This window comes from Lithobates pipiens, unplaced genomic scaffold (genome assembly GCF_037356315.1).
Source record: "Lithobates pipiens isolate NorthernLeopardFrog02 unplaced genomic scaffold, aLitPip1_a1.2 Scaffold_22, whole genome shotgun sequence".
Lineage (NCBI taxonomy): Eukaryota > Metazoa > Chordata > Amphibia > Anura > Ranidae > Lithobates > Lithobates pipiens.
Window position 1 is genome coordinate 346947394 of NW_027507784.1, and position 19616 is coordinate 346967009.

The window sequence follows — 19616 nt, forward strand, 5'->3', positions numbered from 1 at the left end:
GTGACCCCCAACGTCACATGACAAGTTGCACCACCCCCCCCCCCCCCCGCCATGTTTCTCAAGGAGTACCGTTCATATTTGTGCGACTTAGGCCCCTTTCACACTTGTGCGACCTGAAAGACGGGCGATTTTGCCGTGATTTTTGCTGCAACTTGAAGCAATTCTTGTGTAATCCGGAGGGCTACGGACCGCAAGTCGCATCAAATTCAGACAAAAGTAGTGCAGGGATTACTTTGAAGTCGCACAGATATAAATGGTACTTATTGGAGATCATGGGGTACGACTTGTCGTGCGACTTTGCTGTCCCAAGACACATAAGTGTGAAAGGGGCCTTAAAAGCAGTATTAAAACCCCCTTTAAAAAAATAAAAAATAAAAAAAATAACAAACACGTTATACTTCCTGCTCTGTGCAGCAGCTCCGATCCGCCTCTTTTTGGGTCCCTCGCGGCCCCTCCTGGCTCCTCCCCATTGAGCAGTGCCCCAGAGAGAAACCGCTTGCCCTGGGGGCACCGCTGCGTTTTCACTCTAAAGCTGTGGCTTCATGTGTACATAGAGCTGCGACTCGGCTCTGCCCACCCCTTCCCCCACTCTCTCCTCATTGGCTCACACACCTCATTGCAGCTTCTAATGCAACGTGGTGAGAAGCTCACAGTGTGCAGTGAAATCAGAGGAAGCCGTTTCAGTCCAGGAGAGGAGCCGCTACACCTGTGCAAGACTGACCCGGACACACCATCAGAAAATCGGAAGTAAAGTTTCATCCAACAATCCCCCGATTTTTTTGGATCGTTAGTATGGTGCTTTCAACAGCAGATTCCGAATTTTCGGACGACAAGAAACGGGATGTGCCGGTGATAACATTTTTGTCGGACGTGAACACAACCTCCGATTTTTGTTTAACTAGTACAGTTTCGTCTGGAAAAAATCGTAAGAGCAAGACTAGGCGTGCTCAGAAACGAAAGAACACAAAACAATTCAACACCTTCTGGACAGACAAGGCACAGACATGGGAAAGACAACGGACAGACATGGGAAAGACAACGGACAGACATGGGAAAGACAGCGGACAGACATGGGAAAGACAGCGGACAGACATGGGAAAGACAAGGGAAAGACATGGGAAAGACATGGGAAAGACAACGGACAGACATGGGAAAGACAACGGACAGACATGGGAAAGACAACGGACAGACATGGGAAAGACAAGGGACAGACATGGGAAAGACAAGGGAAAGACATGGGAAAGACATGGGAAAGACAACGGACAGACAAGGGAAAGACAACGGACAGACATGGGAAAGACAGCGGACAGACATGGGAAAGACAGCGGACAGACATGGGAAAGACATGGGAAAGACAACGGACAGACATGGGAAAGACAACGGACAGACATGGGAAAGACAACGGACAGACATGGGAAAGACAACGGACAGACATGGGAAAGACAACGGACAGACATGGGAAAGACAACGGACAGACATGGGAAAGACAGCGGACAGACATGGGAAAGACAGCGGACAGACATGGGAAAGACAGCGGACAGACATGGGAAAGACAGCGGACAGACATGGGAAAGACAAGGGACAGACATGGGAAAGACATGGGAAAGACATGGGAAAGACAACGGACAGACAAGGGAAAGACAACGGACAGACATGGGAAAGACAATGGCCAGACATGGGACAGACAAGGGAAAGACAACGGACAGACAAGGGAAAGACAACGGACAGACAAGGGAAAGACAAGGGAAAGACAAGGGAAAGACAAGGGAAAGACAAGGGAAAGACAAGGGAAAGACAAGGGAAAGACAAGGGAAAGACAACGGACAGACAAGGGACAGACAAGGGAAAGACAATGGGAAAGACAATGGGAAAGACAATGGACAGACAAGGGAAAGACAAGGGAAAGACAACGGACAGACATGGGAAAGACAAGGGAAAGACAATGGGAAAGACAATGGCCAGACATGGGAAAGACAAGGGAAAGACATGGGAAAGACAAGGGAAAGACAACGGACAGACATGGGAAAGACAAGGGAAAGACATGGGAAAGACATGGGACAGACATGGGAAAGACAACGGACAGACATGGGAAAGACAACGGACAGACATATGAAAGACAACGGACAGACATGGGAAAGACAACGGACAGACATGGGAAAGACAATGGCCAGACATGGGAAAGACAATGGCCAGACATGGGAAAGACAAGGGAAAGACAACGGACAGACAAGGGAAAGACAAGGGAAAGACAAGGGAAAGACAAGGGAAAGACAAGGGAAAGACAAGGGAAAGACATGGGAAAGACATGGGAAAGACAAGGGAAAGACATGGGAAAGACAAGGGAAAGACAACGGACAGACATGGGAAAGACAACGGACAGACATGGGAAAGACAATGGCCAGACATGGGAAAGACAATGGCCAGACATGGGAAAGACAAGGGAAAGACAACGGACAGACAAGGGAAAGACAACGGACAGACATGGGAAAGACATGGGAAAGACATGGGAAAGACAACGGACAGACATGGGAAAGACAACGGACAGACATGGGAAAGACAACGGACAGACAAGGGACAGACAACGGACAGACAAGGGACAGACAACGGGCAGACATGGGAAAGACAATGGGAAAGACAATGGACAGATAAGGGAAAGACAACGGACAGACAAGGGAAAGACAACGGACAGACAAGGGAAAGACAACGGACAGACAAGGGACAGACAACGGACAGACATGGGAAAGACAAGGGAAAGACAATGGGAAAGACAATGGACAGACAAGGGAAAGACAAGGGAAAGACAATGGGAAAGACATGGGAAAGACAATGGCCAGACATGGGAAAGACAATGGCCAGACATGGGAAAGACAAGGGAAAGACAATGGGAAAGACATGGGAAAGACAATGGCCAGACATGGGAAAGACAATGGCCAGACATGGGAAAGACAAGGGAAAGACAACGGACAGACAAGGGAAAGACAACGGACAGACATGGGAAAGACAAGGGAAAGACATGGGAAAGACATGGGAAAGACAACGGACAGACATGGGAAAGACAACGGACAGACATGGGAAAGACAACGGACAGACATGGGAAAGACAACGGACAGACATGGGAAAGACATGGGAAAGACATGGGAAAGACAACGGACAGACATGGGAAAGACAACGGACAGACATGGGAAAGACAACGGACAGACAAGGGACAGACAACGGACAGACATGGGAAAGACATGGGAAAGACAATGGACAGACATGGGAAAGACAATGGACAGACATGGGAAAGACAATGGACAGACATGGGAAAGACATGGGAAAGACATGGGAAAGACATGGGAAAGACATGGGAAAGACATGGGAAAGACATGGGAAAGACATGGGAAAGACATGGGAAAGACATGGGAAAGACATGGGAAAGACATGGGACAGACAACGGACAGACATGGGAAAGACAACGGACAGACAAGGGACAGACAACGGACAGACAAGGGAAAGACAAGGGAAAGACAATGGAAAGACATGGGAAAGACAACGGACAGACATGGGAAAGACAATGGACAGACATGGGAAAGACAACGGACAGACAACGAACAGACATGAGAAAAACAACGGACAGACATGGGAAAGACAACGGACAGACAAGGGACAGACATGGGAAAGACAACGGACAGACAAGGGACAGACATGGGAAAGACAACGGAAAGACATGGGAAAGACAAGGGAAAGACAACGGACAGACAAGGGAAAGACAAGGGAAAGACAACGGACAGACAAGGGAAAGACAAGGGAAAGACAACGGACAGACATGGGAAAGACAAGGGAAAGACAACGGACAGACATGGGAAAGACAATGGACAGACATGGGAAAGACAACGGACAGACATGGGAAAGACAACGAACAGACATGAGAAAAACAACGGACAGACATGGGAAAGACAACGGACAGACAAGGGACAGACATGGGAAAGACAACGGACAGACAAGGGACAGACATGGGAAAGACAACGGAAAGACATGGGAAAGACAAGGGAAAGACAACGGACAGACAAGGGAAAGACAAGGGAAAGACAACGGACAGACAAGGGAAAGACAAGGGAAAGACAACGGACAGACATGGGAAAGACAAGGGAAAGACAAGGGAAAGACAACGGACAGACAAGGGAAATACAAGGGAAAGACAACGGACAGACATGGGAAAGACAAGGGAAAGACAACGGACAGACATGGGAAAGACAAGGGAAAGACAACGGACAGACAAGGGAAAGACAAGGGAAAGACATGGGAAAGAAATTGGAAAGACATGGGAAAGACAATGGACAGACAACGGACAGGCATTGGAAGGACATTGGACAGTATCGTGTCCCTGGAGCTCCTATTGAATATTAGAACAATGACACACTTCCTGTTTCCAGCCGTCAATATTTAATCACCTCTTTACCCTTCATTTAATTCACAGAGTAAACACAGCGCCCCCTACATGAATTATTCATAACGATTATTTCTGGGCACTGACCACACAGATTTATTCCTCAGGACGGAGAGAGAGAGTGCCAGGAAAGGATATTTCCAGCGTGCCGCGTGTTGTGTACGAGGGAGGACGGAAACCGCCAACTCCACATCTACATTATTCATCAATCATCTGAGATGTATTTATAGATCTGGAATATGGGGGCGAGAGAAGCGAGACTCTTCAACATCCGGGATAGATAAGGAAACAGGAAGGAGCCAGGAACTGATACAAAGTAACTTTCATGGAATAAAGAGCGGACTGTTGATATAAGGGAGATAAAAGGGATCTCCGATATAAGAGAGAGGGATCTCCGATATAAGAGAGATTCAGCGGGTAAAATAAGTATTGAACATGTCACAATTTTTCTAGGTATCTAATAGGTAATAATCTATTGGTAAAGGTGATATTGACATGAAATGTTCCATGTCGGTGACAACCCGTGCAGTCCAAACATACAAAAACACCAAAACAAATCCGTGTAGAAATGATGTTCTGTGTAATAAAATGGAAGGACACAGGGAAAAAGTATTGAACACAAAGTAAGGGAGGTGCAAAAAGGCATGGAAAGCCAAGACACTGGCTGAAATCTATCAGTAATTAGAAAGCACTCCTACCCCTTGTCAGTGCAAACTAATATCAGCTGGTTCAGTCTCACCTGATGGCCTATAAAGGTGTCTCATTACCAAGGTGTCACAAACATCTCATGATGGGTAAAAGCAAAGAGCTCTCTCAAGACCTTCACACCCTTATTGTTGCAAAACATACTGATGGCATTGGTTACAGAAAGATTTCTAAATTTCTGAATGTTCCAGTGAGCGCTGTTGGGGCCATGATCCGGAAGCGGAAAGAACATTCCACCATAAACCGGCCATGACCAGGTGCTCCTCACAAGATTTCTGACAGAGGAGTGAAACGAATTATGAGAAGACTTGTCCAAGAGCCAAGGGTTCAGAAAGACCTGGAATTAGCAGGTACACAAGTAATGCACTCCCCCGCCATGGCCTGTATGCCCACCCGCCATGGCCTGTATGCCCGCCCGCCATGGCCTGTATGCCCGCTCACCATACAAGACTCCATTGCTGAAGAAAAAGCATAGTGAAGATCATTTAAAAAGTTTGCTGCACAACATTTAGAAAATCCTGTGAAATACGGGGAGAAGATGTGCTCAGATGAGACCAACGTGGAACTCTTTGGATGCCATAATACACACCATGTTTGGAGGTCACATGGCATTTCATCCCCAAAACACCCCCATATCATACAGTGAGGGGGTGGGAAGATCATGGTGTGGGCGGGGCCGTTTTTCAGCATACGGTACTGGCAAACTTCATATCCTTGAAGGATGGATGAATGGGGATAAAAAATCTGCTGCCATCTACCAGGATGATGGAGATGAAAGGAGGGCGGACATCCCAGGAGGAGAACATCCCAAGAGGACATCCCAGGAGGACATCCCAAGAGGACATCCCAAGAGGACATCCCAGGAGGACATTTCAGGAGAACATTTCAGGAGAACATTTCAGGAGAACATCCCAGGAGAACATCCCAGGACGACATCCCAGGACGACATCCCAGGAGAACATCCCAGGAGAACATCCCAGGAGAACATCCCAGGACGACATCCCAGGACGACATCCCAGGAGAACATCCCAGGACGACATCCCAGGAGAAGATCCCAGGAGAAGATCCCAGGAGAACATCCCAAGAGGACATTTCAGGAGAACATTTCAGGAGAACATCCCAGGAGAACATCCCAAGAGGACATCCCAAGAGGACATCCCAAGAGGACATCCCAAGAGGACATCCCAAGAGGACATCCCAAGAGGACATCCCAGGAGGAGAACATCCCAGGAGGAGAACATCCCAGGAGGAGAACATCCCAGGAGGAGAACATCCCAAGAGGACATCCCAAGACGACATCCCAGGAGGACATCCCAGGAGGACATCCCAGGAGAACATCCCAAGAGGACATCCCAGGAGGACATCCCAGGAGGACATCCCAGGAGGACATTTCAGGAGAACATTTCAGGAGAACATCCCAGGACGACATCCCAGGACGACATCCCAGGAGAACATCCCAGGAGAACATCCCAGGAGAACATCCCAAGAGGACATTTCAGGAGAACATTTCAGGAGAACATCCCAGGAGGACATTTCAGGAGAACATCCCAGGAGGACATTTCAGGAGGACATCCCAAGAGAACATCCCAAGAGAACATCCCAGGAGGACATCCCAGGAGGACATTTCAGGAGGAAATCCCAGGAGGACATTTCAGGAGGACATCCCAGGACGACATCCCAGGAGGACATCCCAGGACGACATCCCAGGACGACATCCCAGGACGACATCCCAGGACGACATCCCAGGACGACATCCCAGGACGACATCCCAGGACGACATCACAGGAGGACAATGATCCCAAACACAAAGCCAAGGAGAACATAAATAAAGCTGCTAGAATGGCCCAGCCAATCACCTGACTTGAATCCAATAGAAAATCTATGGAAAGAACTAAAGATCAGAGTTCATAGAAGAGGCCCACGGGACCTTCAAGATTTGACAACCAAAATCACATCCGAGCAACGCATGCGACTTGTTCCTCCATACAGGAGTCGGCGTCTTGAAGCCGTCATTACCAACGAAGGATTTTGTACCAAGTATTAAATACATTTCAGTTGGCGGCTTCAATCATTTCCCCCCATGTGCTTCTATTTTATTACACAGAACTTCATTTCTGAACAGATTTGTTTTGGTGTCTTTGTATGTATGGATTGGACGGGTTGTCACCGACATGTGGGGAAAATGTGATGTCACTATCTCCTTTACCAATAGATTTACCAATAAAAACGGTGACGTGTTCAATACTTATTTTACCCGCTGTATAAAAGGGACCTCTGACAGCACGCTGGAGGCCAGGAACACAATGGGACAGTTACATGCGATTCGGTCCAGCGGCGGGGGATGGAAAGGTCGGGACTTGCTGCCTACAGAAGGTCAGACTATAAACATCAGAGGATCCAAAACAACAACACGCGGCCCCAACACAACCCGACTATTTGGATGCGTTTTCCGCAACCGTAGCCCCGCCCCCACTCCTTTCCTCTGAAATATTTCAGTAACTTTCAAATCAGAAAACAAGTAACAACGTATCATTATAGAGAATCTGGTGTTTGGGGTCACTGACTGCAACCATCACAACTAGAGTCCGCCATGCAAACAGTCAGTGTCGGCATGAAGGGGGGTGAGAGACCACATGCAGCCGTGCCCGATGACCGTACCCCCCATAGTCGTACCTGCTGAAAGCGCCCGCCCTAAGTAGCGGTGCCCTCTGACAGTGAGCCCCCCCCCCAAGAGTAGCCGTACTCGCTGACAGTGACCCCCCAAGTAGCCGTACTCGCTGACAGTGACCCCCCCCAAGTAGCCATACCCACTGACAGTGATCCCCCCAAGAAGCCATACCCGCTGGCAGTGACCCCCCCCCCAAGTAGTCGTACCCACTGACAGTGACCCCCCCAAGTAGCGGTACCCACTGACAGTGACCCCCCCCAAGTAGCCATACCCGCTGACAGTGATCCCCCCCAAGTAGCCATACCCGCTGGCAGTGACCCCCCCCAAGTAGTCGTACCCACTGACAGTGACCCCCCAAGTAGCGGTACCCACTGACAGTGACCGCCCCCCCCCCCAAGTAGCCGTACCCGCTGACAGTGACCCCCCCAAGTAGCCGTACCCGCTGACAGCTCTTCAAGTAAGCATACCCACTGACAGTGACCCCCAGTAGCCATACCTGCTGACAGTGACACACCCCCTCCCCCAAGTAATCGTACCCGCTGACAGCTTCCCACTGACCGTGACCCCCCCCCCAGTAGCCGCACCCACTGACAGTGACCCCCCCCAAGTAGCCACACCCCACTGACAGTGACCCCCCCCAAGTAGAAGTACCTGCTGACAGTGACCCAGAGTAGCTGTACCCTCTGACATTGACCCCAAGTAGCCGTACCTGCGGACAGTGACCCCAAGTAGCCATGTCCATTAGCAATGATTTTAAGCAGTATTGGCTGATAACAGCTCCCCAAGCCGCTGTGACCGCTGACGGGGACCAAACACCCGTACCCCATGACAATGACTGGAGGAGTAAATGGAAGGACAATTCCACACAGTTCCAGCACAGAATGTCTGTACTGGCAAAGGGGGCTGGGGTTGTGCTGGAGGGACTACTGATGCAGATTACTAGGAATCAATTGTAGCTGGGGGGTGTAGTGCTGCTGGGGGGAGACTATTGTTGCTCTGGGGTTCTTATGCTTTGGGGGGGTAATACTTTTGAGGGGGGGGGGGGGTTATCGAGGCTGCTTGCTGGGGATCTATTGTAGCTGGTGGATGTAGTGCTGCATGGGGTTCTATTGTTGCTGGTAGGGGATCTATTGTTTCTCTGGTGTTATTTTGCTGTTGGGGGGGGGGGGGGGGGATATATTGAGGCTGATTACTGGTGGATGTAGTGCTCAATGGGGGGTCTATTGTTGCTGGTAGAGGATCTATTATTGCTCTGAGGTTCTTATGTTGTTGGGGGGGGTATACTCTTGAGGGGGAGGTATATTGAGGCTGATTGCTGGTGGATGTAATGCTGCATGGGGGTCTATTGTTGCTGGTGGGGGGAGATCTATTGTTGTCCTGAGGTTGTTATGTTGCTGGGGGGGGGGGATCTACTCGTGAAGGGGGAGGGTCTAGTGATGCTGGGGGATCTATTGCTGCCAGCAGGGGTGTATTGTTGCTGGGGGGGGGGGGGGGGGGAAGAGATATTTTGTTCCTGGGGGAGACCAATTCCATATAAATTCCATACTAACCACAAAATAAAACTTGGCTCTGTCTCCTCCAAAAGGAGCAGTAGTAGGAGATGGATGGGGGGCAGAGACAAGGGGCAGTGCTCAGAGGAAGGTCAGGGCCGGAGACAAGGGGCAGTGCTCAGAGTCAGATCAGGGACGAAATACAGTGCTCAGAGGTAGGTCAGGGGCGGAGACAAGGGACAGTGCTCAGAGGAAGGTCAGGGCCGGAGACAAGGGGCAGTGCTCAGAGGAAGGTCAGGGCCGGAGACAAGGGGCAGTGCTCAGAGGAAGGTCAGGGCCGGAGACAAGGGGCAGTGCTCAGAGTCAGATCAGGGATGAAATACAGTGCTCAGAGGTAGGTCAGGGGCGGAGACAAGGGACAGTGCTCAGAGGAAGGTCAGGGGCGGAGACAAGGGACAGTGCTCAGAGGAAGGTCAGGGCCGGAGACAAGGGGCAGTGCTCAGAGTCAGATCAGGGACGAAATACATTGCTCAGAGGTAGGTCAGGGGCGGAGACAAGGGACAGTGCTCAGAGGAAGGTCAGGGGCGGAGACAAGGGACAGTGCTCAGAGGAAGGTCAGGGGCGGAGACAAGGGACAGTGCTCAGAGGTAGGTCAGGGGCGGAGACAAGGGACAGTGCTCAGAGGAAGGTCAGGGGCGGAGACAAGGGACAGTTCTCAGAGGAAGGTCAGGGCCGGAGACAAGGGACAGTGCTCAGAGGTAGGTCAGGGCCGGAGACAAGGGACAGTGCTCAGAGGAAGGTCAGGGGCGGAGACAAGGGGCAGTGCTCAGAGGTAGGTCAGGGGCGGAGACAAGGGACAGTGCTCAGAGGAAGGTCAGGGGCGGAGACAAGGGACAGTTCTCAGAGGAAGGTCAGGGCCGGAGACAAGGGACAGTGCTCAGAGTCAGATCAGGGACGAAATCCATTGCTCAGAGGTAGGTCAGGGGCGGAGACAAGGGACAGTGCTCAGAGGAAGGTCAGGGGCGGAGACAAGGGACAGTGCTCAGAGGAAGGTCAGGGGCGGAGACAAGGGACAGTGCTCAGAGGAAGGTCAGGGGCGGAGACAAGGGACAGTGCTCAGAGGAAGGTCAGGGGCGGAGACAAGGGACAGTGCTCAGAGGTAGGTCAGGGGCGGAGACAAGGGACAGTGCTCAGAGGTAGGTCAGGGGCGGAGACAAGGGACAGTGCTCAGAGGAAGGTCAGGGGCGGAGACAAGGGACAGTGCTCAGAGGAAGGTCAGGGGCGGAGACAAGGGACAGTGCTCAGAGGTAGGTCAGGGGCGGAGACAAGGGACAGTGCTCAGAGGAAGGTCAGGGGCGGAGACAAGGGACAGTTCTCAGAGGAAGGTCAGGGCCGGAGACAAGGGACAGTGCTCAGAGGTAGGTCAGGGCCGGAGACAAGGGACAGTGCTCAGAGCCAGGTCAGGGGCAAGGACAAAGGATAGTGCTCCGAGGCAGTTCAGGGGCAGAGACAAAATAGAGTGCTCAGAGTCAGATCAGGGACAAAATAAAGTGCTCAGAGGTAGGTCAGCGCCGGAGACAAGGGACAGTGCCCAGAGGCAGGTCAGGGGCGGAGATAAGGGACAGTGCTCAGAGGCCAGTCAGGGGCGGGTCAGGGACGAAATACAGTGCCCAGAGGCAGGTCAGGGGCGGAGACAAGGGGTGACGTGGGGGGAGGGGAGTACCTGTACCTAGTGTAAAAAATGCAGCGCTACAAGTGATACAGATTCAATCTTATAGTATTTCTTGGTCATATAATTCATGAATCTCTATCCCTTGTAGCGCTGTATTCATTTTAATACTAGTTTTGGGTCAATTAACACAGTTTTAATGCAAGCTTTGGTCAATTGCCGCAATTTTCCTTTTTCTTCAATTGAGTACTTGTACCCATTTTTTGCATGGCAGCGCGGTGCAACGCTTTTCAAGGCAGGACATGCAAAACGCATTTTCAACGCAAACCAATGCAGCCCAACAGGTCCGGAGCGAATGATTCCCCCTGAGAGAGTGCTCACCCATCACAACAACACCTCCCATTGGGTCAGCAATGGCCGCCCTCGTTCTCTTGAGCTCCATTGGCTACTGGACCCGACAGATGGGCTACAGCGTGAATGATTTCCTCTCCAGCTGTCACAACGGGAAGGACGGAAGAGGAGCAGACGCTGCCAGAAATAATTGCTGGATAATAATCCTCATCTACAAGAAGACGGCGGAGAACAGAGGATAATACTATACACATCGAATAATGACAACGATTATACACATTGAATAATAGCAACAGTGACAGAGCACAGAGGATAATACTATACACAACAAATAATACCACCCGGCTTCATATCACAAGTGCTGACTAGTCACATCAGAACAATACCGGCACACACACACGCAAGCAGCGCGCACACGCGCGCACGCGCTCATCAGAGGAAGAACAAATACGTTCACAGAGGGAATTAATAATGGGACCAATAAATCATTTAAACAGATCCAACACCGCAGCACAAATATCAAACCTCTGTCTGAAATACATAACACAAAAGACACATTAGATATAAAATCGGATTTGTCCAGAGACATTACACAGCACCACAAACCAATCCTGATCCGGTGACAGGTCCTCTTTGACGGAAAATTCCCACACAGTTAGATGGATATGGAATAAAATAGGATTTTTTTGTACTCATTGTAAAACCTCGTTTTTGGAGTCCAATGAGGGACACAGGAATTCTGTGACCTTTTCTGGTTATACTGCCACCCACAGGAGGAACGGACACTAGCAAAAAAAAAAAAAAAATGGTAGAAAGCTACAATATATAAAAGTTTTTGTTGTGTGCTCGATGGCTAAAAAGTTGGAGAGGCTCGAAGGATCTATAGTGTCCAGCCTGTCACCAATGATAGATCTTGAAGACCAAGACCCCATGCACATTAGACAATGTTTGTTGTCCGATTTCCTTTTAGATTTACCAAAACCATGTAGGGCGAGGGCCGGCCTGATCACATACAAATTGAAAAACTCTTAAAAGTTTGACCTCATATTATATGGTTTTGGTAATTCCAGCAGGGAGCTCGGGATTTTACTTTTGACCAGTTGCCTCCAGCAGATGGATGGTTTGGCCACCACCAGGGGTCGTCTCTGGACCGTGCTGTGTTTGTACCTAGTGACCTATCCCCTTGCAGGTGGCGCTATAACCCAATGGTCCATATCCAGAAGCAAAACAGCATTGTGCATGTATGGGACAGATAGAGCGATTATATATATACACATACATACATAAATTATATATCCAGGGCTTTTTTTCAGCGGGAACATGGGGGAACGGCAGTTCCGGCACCTCCAGCACCAAATGTATGTAATAGCAAGGGGTGTGCTGGAGGGTCTATTGATGCTGTCTGCTGGGGGATTTATTGTCACTGGTGGGGATGTTTTTTTGTGCGAGGGTCTATTATTGCTTGTGGGGGATCTGTTGTTGCTAGGGGGGTGTATAATGATGCTTGTAGCGGTCTACTGTTGAGGGAGAGGTCTATTGTTGCTGATCATTGGGAGATATGTTGATGCTGCCTGGGACGGGGGTCTAATGTTGCTGGGGTGGATCTTTTGTTGCTGAGGGTGGCAATTTGTTATGGATTGTCCATTGTTTCTGTTACTGTTGGTGGGGTGGGATCTATTGTTGCTGGGAGGGGAGTTTCTGTTGCTTGGGAGGACCTATTGTTGTTGAGGTGGGGTCTATGATTGGTGGGTGGGGAATCTATTGTTGCTTGGGAGGATCCATTGTTACTGGGGTGGGGTCTATTGTTGCTGGCTCCAGTGCACCTATTACGGCTTTCGCGTTATTAGACACAAGAACAAATTCCATACAAATTATTTTAGCAAATGATACTTGGTGCAGTACTGGAAGGTGGGTAGGGGGTGGAATCAAGGGATGGTGCTTGGAGGTGGGTAGGGGGCGGAGATAAGGCGGAACTCAGAAGGGGGGGGGGGGGGGGAGTTCCTGCACCTATATGCATGTATGTTATATATCTATCATATACATATATATATATATATATATATATATATATATATATATATATATATATATATATATATAGATAGATAGATAGATAGATAGAGAGATCTTCTGTACATCTCTCTCACTACGCCACACACACTTAGCATTATGAAATCAGAGTGGGTTATTGTTGCTGGTGATAAATTGCCCCCCCCCCCCCCCCCACCCCACCATAGATCACAGTAGAGGCCTTGTCTAGGTGTGTGACCTCCACAAATATAGTTGTCAGGTCCCAACTTGACCCCGAGACCTCTGCTGTGTCTGGCAATGACCCTGCTTGCTGAGTCCCCTGGAATGCTGGACAAATCCTTGAAAGATCCCGCCTTGGATCTTCGTTGCCTTGAACCCTTTGCTCCTTCCTACATTTAAGCCATGTCTCTGCACTTCCTGGTAGCCGGAATATTGTGCCTTCTCCAGCCACCATCTCGCTCGTCTCTCCTGCTGCCATCCATACCTTTGCTACTATTTGTTGCTGACCTTTGGCTTGTTCCTCGACTCTTCTGCTTGATCCCCACCAGCTATATCCGCTACTGGGCCCCCGACTTGCTCCCCTCCTGGTGGGGCGATCCTGAGGACCGGACCTGGTACTAACACGCAGCAAAGCCCACCCCCACCTTCAGGAGCTCTGGTGAATACCGGTTAGTACTTCGACACTCGCACCTCGGGTGAACCTGTGTCACCCGTTACAAGAATAGCGATCACTCACCCGAGCAGAGGATTCCTTTGAACCTGGCGCAGGAGAAGTCGTCGCACTGGCAGTAGGAGCCGCTGATGCGCCCGAATTCGCTCTCGTAACACGAGCACAGGCCGCAGATGCACCTCCCCCGCCCGTTGCACACGGTGTGGCTCTCCGACTCCCGGCAGGTGTTCAGGGACGAGCTGCTGCTGTCGTCGTCCTCTCCGCACTCGCAGCGGGCCCCCAGGAAGCCGGCGTCACAGTTACAGACCCCGCAGGTGAAGGTCCCGTTCCCGCTGCACTTCCCGCTGCTCGCCTCCCCCAGGTGAGAGCAGCCGCAGCTGCAGTTGTAGGTCACCGTCACCTCCAGCGCGTCCCGGAAACCCACCGGCTTGATGGTGAAGGTGTGCGCCGTCCCCGGCGGAGGGCAGCTCCTCGCCTCCACCGAAACCTCAAAGGAAACCTGGAGGGAGACAGGAGAGCATGGGGTTAAAAAATGGACACGGGGGGGAGGGGGACCCAAAGAGAGAGAAGAGATGGGACAGAGAGGGAGGGGAGACCCAAAGAGATTGGACATGGGGGGGGGACCCCAAGAGATAAAAAAATAAAAAAAAAAAGAGATGGGACATAGTGGAAGGGGGATCCCCTGAGAAAGGAGAGATGGGACATAGGGGGACGTAGGGCTTCTGTTAGAGAAAGCCTCCAGACATAGTACAGAAGATGGTCAGAGACTGCGGAAATGATACAATAGATCTATGCATCAAATGCAGCCTCGCCAGTGCCCACCAAATGCAGCCTCGCCAGTGCCCACCAAATGCAGCCTCGCCAGTGCCTATCAAATGTAGCCTCGCCAGTGCCCATCAACACAGCCTCGCCAGTGCCCATCAATACAGCCTCGCCAGTGCCCATCAATACAGCCTCGCCAGTGCCCATCAATACAGCCTCGCCAGTGCCCATCAATACAGCCTCACCAGTGCCCATCAAATATAGCTTCACCCAGTGGCCATCAATGCAGCCTCACCAGTGGCCATCAGGGCTGGACTTACCATTGGGCTTGACTGGGCTCAAGCCCAAAGCCCCACCCAATAGGGGCCCCGCCGAGATACATAGCCGAGTGTACTCGGCTCGGCTCCAATCACAGTCACGCCCAGTCCCGCCCTATGATGGACATAAGACAGGGACTGGGTGCGACTGTAGCTTAGCCAAGAACACTTGGTTACTCTCGGCTCCGCTCGGGACTGCGAGAGGACCCGAGAGCCGCCTTCGGTGCCGCCATTTTTAAACTTCAAGACTGCAATGACAAGGCTGCAAATGACACTGAGGCAAGGCTGCAGATGGATGGGCAAGGCAGCAGATGGATGGGCAAGGCAGCAGATGGACACTGATAAGGCTGCATTGATGGGCATTTAAATGTAAGTTTTTTTGCTTAAACTTCCCTCCTAAACTTGGGGTGCGTGTTATATGCCTGACGCCGATAAATACGGTAATGTATAGAAGGTAGGGCCCGAAAGTGACTCAAGCCCAGGGGCCCCCACCACCCTAAGTCCTGCCCTGGTTGCCATCAATGCAGCCTCACCAGTGGCCATCAATGCAGCCACACCAGTGGCCATCAATGCAGCCTCACCAGTGGCCATCAATGCAGCCTCACCAGTGGCCATCAATGCAGCCTCACCAGTGGCCATCAATGCAGCCTCACCAGTGGCCATCAATGCAGCCTCACCAGTGGCCATCAATGCAGCCTCACCAGTGGCCATCAATGCAGCCTCACCAGTGTATGGGGATTAGAGAGAGGAGAGCCTCCGAATCACAGAGTGGGGATCTCCCGCTGTAACACAGTATGGATTTGAATTACCTGGTGGGCGCTGCCATGCAAAGTCCCGCCTCCTGGACCTGATCTTTTGATAGACGTGACATGTCCCGGCATTGGACCGGTGTGATGTCTATCAAAGGAGACGGTCCCGGAGGCGGGACTCTGTACGACAGCGGCCGCCAGGTGTCACAGCGGGAGATCCCTTCTTGATAAATGACTACGATCGTTAAGTTTGTTGCATATCAAACAATTTATTCAGCATTGCGATCTCTTTTTCTCTTGGACAGCAACATGACTGATCAATACGATGGTTTATAAAATCATTCTGTGTGCGGCCATCATGGGGAGTGAGTGCAGACCTCTACAGCCATTGACAAGATTAATATCTACACCGAGACGTCGCAAATTCTGGTAGCCGAACACGATCGTCATTCCTGCCATTTATATTTATTGCCATTACACTTCATTATGTAATAAGCCCCCCCCCCCATCACCACATGAAGACCATTTCCCCTGACTGCCATTGCCAGATAAAGTGTGGTGCAGTATTTTATATGCATAACATATGACCCCTCCCCCCCCCCCGCTCTTCATATGAGCCCGAGAGTCACAATGAAATTCTTTTTGGAGAATCAGCAGATCTGTCAGGACCTGAACACACATTACACAGCGTTTTCTACCTGGCGACAGGGTGTGTCACTATCAGAGGTGACCTATATTTACATTCAGGGTAAGTCTGCAAACTTCTTATATTCCAAGAGAATTGCACTAGGAGACATGGGGACACATAGGACGTACTTGGGAAATATGGGGGGGGGGGGGGGGGGGCAGGAGATATGAGGGGGGGGCATGTACGAAGGCAGAGCAGGGAGATACGAGGGGGCGGCAGGGAGATACGAGGGGGGAGTAGGGAAGCAGGGAGATATGAGGGGGGAGCAGGGAGATACGAGAGGGGGAGCACCAGGGAGATACGAGGGGGGCACCAGGGAGATACGAGGGGGGCACCAGGGAGATACGAGGGGGGCACCAGGGAAATACGAGGGGGGCACCAGGGAGCTACGAGGGGGCACCAGGGAGCTACGAGGGGGGCACCAGGGAGCTACGAGGGGGGCACCAGGGAGATACGAGGGGGGGCACCAAGGAGATACGAGGGGGGGCAGTAGATAGGAAAGGGAGCAGGGTTGTTTGGGAAGGAGAGACACCTATGGCCGGGGGGGTCTTAGGAATTGCAATGCATTGCTTGCACGCAATGCGTCCAAACCTTCAGACATGGCGGTGCAGCGCCGCCCTCACCACTCACCGTATCTCCAATCATCAGCTCCCCACATTTCCTCACACCCGGATAGGACGCTCCATCCTGACACGTGGCGGTAAAGCTGAGCTCCAGGTCATCCGGGGTCTCTGAGACGGTTAATTCCACCTTGGAGCGAATATTCTGCAACAAATCAGAGTTCATTATAAAACTAACATAAAAATGATACAAAAGACAATTCTGTGTTTGTGAACATTAATAAAACTTCCTGATACAATCTCGGGACGCCGGAGGAGCTGCAGGTTAAACCCGGCCGAGGGGGACAGATTATAATATAAAGTGAAAATTTTCTTCTAAGACAAAGAGCAGAGCATGTCCCAACAGACCCCTCGCTGTCTACCCGTCCAACCCCCACACACACACCCCCCGGGGCAATGAGCAGGTCACAGCTCAGGTACATTATGAAAATCTGACTTTGAGAAGTTTAAAGGTTCAGCTCAGTCACACGAGAAAATTCTGTGTTTAAATTCACACATAGGAAACACCATTATATCATATGACCAGAGGCTGCAGACCAAACCAAGAACCACCAGACCGAGTGTACAGACCCAGGAACTCAGCACAGGGATGGTGGGAACCCCTCATAATGAGCACAGCGGGTGTACAGACCTGGGAACTCAGCACAGGGATGGTGGGAACCCCTCATAATGGCACAGCGGGTGTACAGACCCGGGAACTTAGCACAGGGATGGTGGGAACCCCTCATAATGGGCACAGCGGGTGTACAGACCCGGGAACTCAGCACAGGGATGGTGGGAACCCCTCATAATGGGCACAGCGGGTGTACAGACCTGGGAACTCAGCACAGGGATGGTGAGAACCCCTCATAATGGGCACAGCGGGTGTACAGACCCGGGAACTCAGCACAGGGATGGTGGGAACCCCTCATAATGGGCACAGCGGGTGTACAGACCCGGGAACTCAGCACAGGGATGGTGGGAACCCCTCATAATGGGCACAGCGGGTGTACAGACCTGGGAACTCAGCACAGGGATGGTGGGAACCCCTCATAATGGGCACAGCGGGTGTACAGACCCGGGAACTCAGCACAGGGATGGTGGGAACCCCTCATAATGGGCACAGCGGGTGTACAGACCCGGGAACTCAGCACAGGGATGGAGGGAACCCCTCATAATGGGCACAGCGGGTGTACAGACCCGGGGACTCGGCACACGGATGGTGGGAATCCCTCATAATGGGCACAGCAGGTGTACAGACCCGGGAACTCAGCACAGGGATGGTGGGAACCCCTCATAATGGGCACAGCGGGTGTACAGACCGCGGGAACTTGGCACAGGGATGGTGGGAACCCTAATCATGGGCACAGCGGGTGTACAGACCCCAGAACTCAGCACAGGGATGGTGGGAACCCCTCATAATGGGCACAGCGGGTGTATAGACCCGGGAACTCAGCACAGGGATGGTGGGAACCCCTCATAATGGGCATAGCGGGTGTACAGACCCGGAAACTCAGCACAGGGATGGTGGGAACCCCTCATAATGGGCACAGCGGGTGTACAGACCCGGGAACTCAGCACAGGGATGGTGAGAACCCCTCATGATGGGCACAGCGGGTGTACAGACCCGGGAACTCAGCACAGGGATGGTGGGAACCCCTCATAATGGGCACAGCGGGTGTACAGACCCGGGAACTCAGCACAGGGATGGTGGGAACCCTCATAATGGGCACAGCAGGTGGGAGCTTATTGCAGAGATTTTCTCAGTCCAGCATCCAACAAACATTTTGGGTGGAGTGACCCTTTTAGCTGTAAAGCGACTGATGTTAAATTTTGTACCCCGAGGTTTTCACATAACCACAAACATCTGCAGTCACGGGTTTGCTGGCACCTCGGTAAGACGATACGAGGGAGAAGCCGCCCTCACAGTCTGACACCCCAGGCACTGGCCTACGTGGCCTCACCGCAGGTCTGGGCTCGTAGACGAAACGTGTTTGCACTGTAACCTGCGTCACGGATCAATAATAATTTTCATTGTGGAAAAGATTACAAAAAGTACAAAAGGGAAACATAATAACATTTGTTAATCAATAGGCCCGGCAGCCTTGGAGGATTAATCCGCTCTGCAACAAAAACAGAAAAGGGATCTGCCGGGTGAATCATCACATTTTTGTGGTTCGGCACATCTGGCCAGGTGGAGCGGAGACACCGAGCCCCCCCCTCCCCCACAGGGGGGGTCCCTCCATTAACAAGTGTCAGGGATGAGGCCTTAACATGTCCACAAGAGGGGAGCACCCACCATACGTGGACAGGTGGGGGTAGGGGGAGATGGGTGACTGAGGGGGATGGGAGACAGGTGATGGGGGGGGGGGGGGGTGACAACAGAAAATGATGAAAGGGATCAGTGTATGATGTAGGGTGGCTGCATCGCGGTAAGGGGGTCACTTACATTATAAGCATTAATAATCAGCTGGAGGATGTTCTCGGAACT

General features: G+C 51.4%; 1 protein-coding gene across 1 annotated transcript in view; it reads right to left on the reverse strand.

The window, feature by feature from the left end:
• ITGB5 (integrin subunit beta 5) overlaps positions 1 to 19616 on the reverse strand; it is a gene marked incomplete at its 3' end in the record, with an annotated part of 53062 nt that overhangs the window by 23887 nt on the left and 9559 nt on the right. Inside the window, 3 exon segments of the mRNA XM_077449740.1 lie at positions 14077 to 14509; positions 17157 to 17291; positions 19575 to 19616. Coding sequence (XP_077305866.1) covers positions 14077 to 14509; positions 17157 to 17291; positions 19575 to 19616 — 610 coding nt within the window.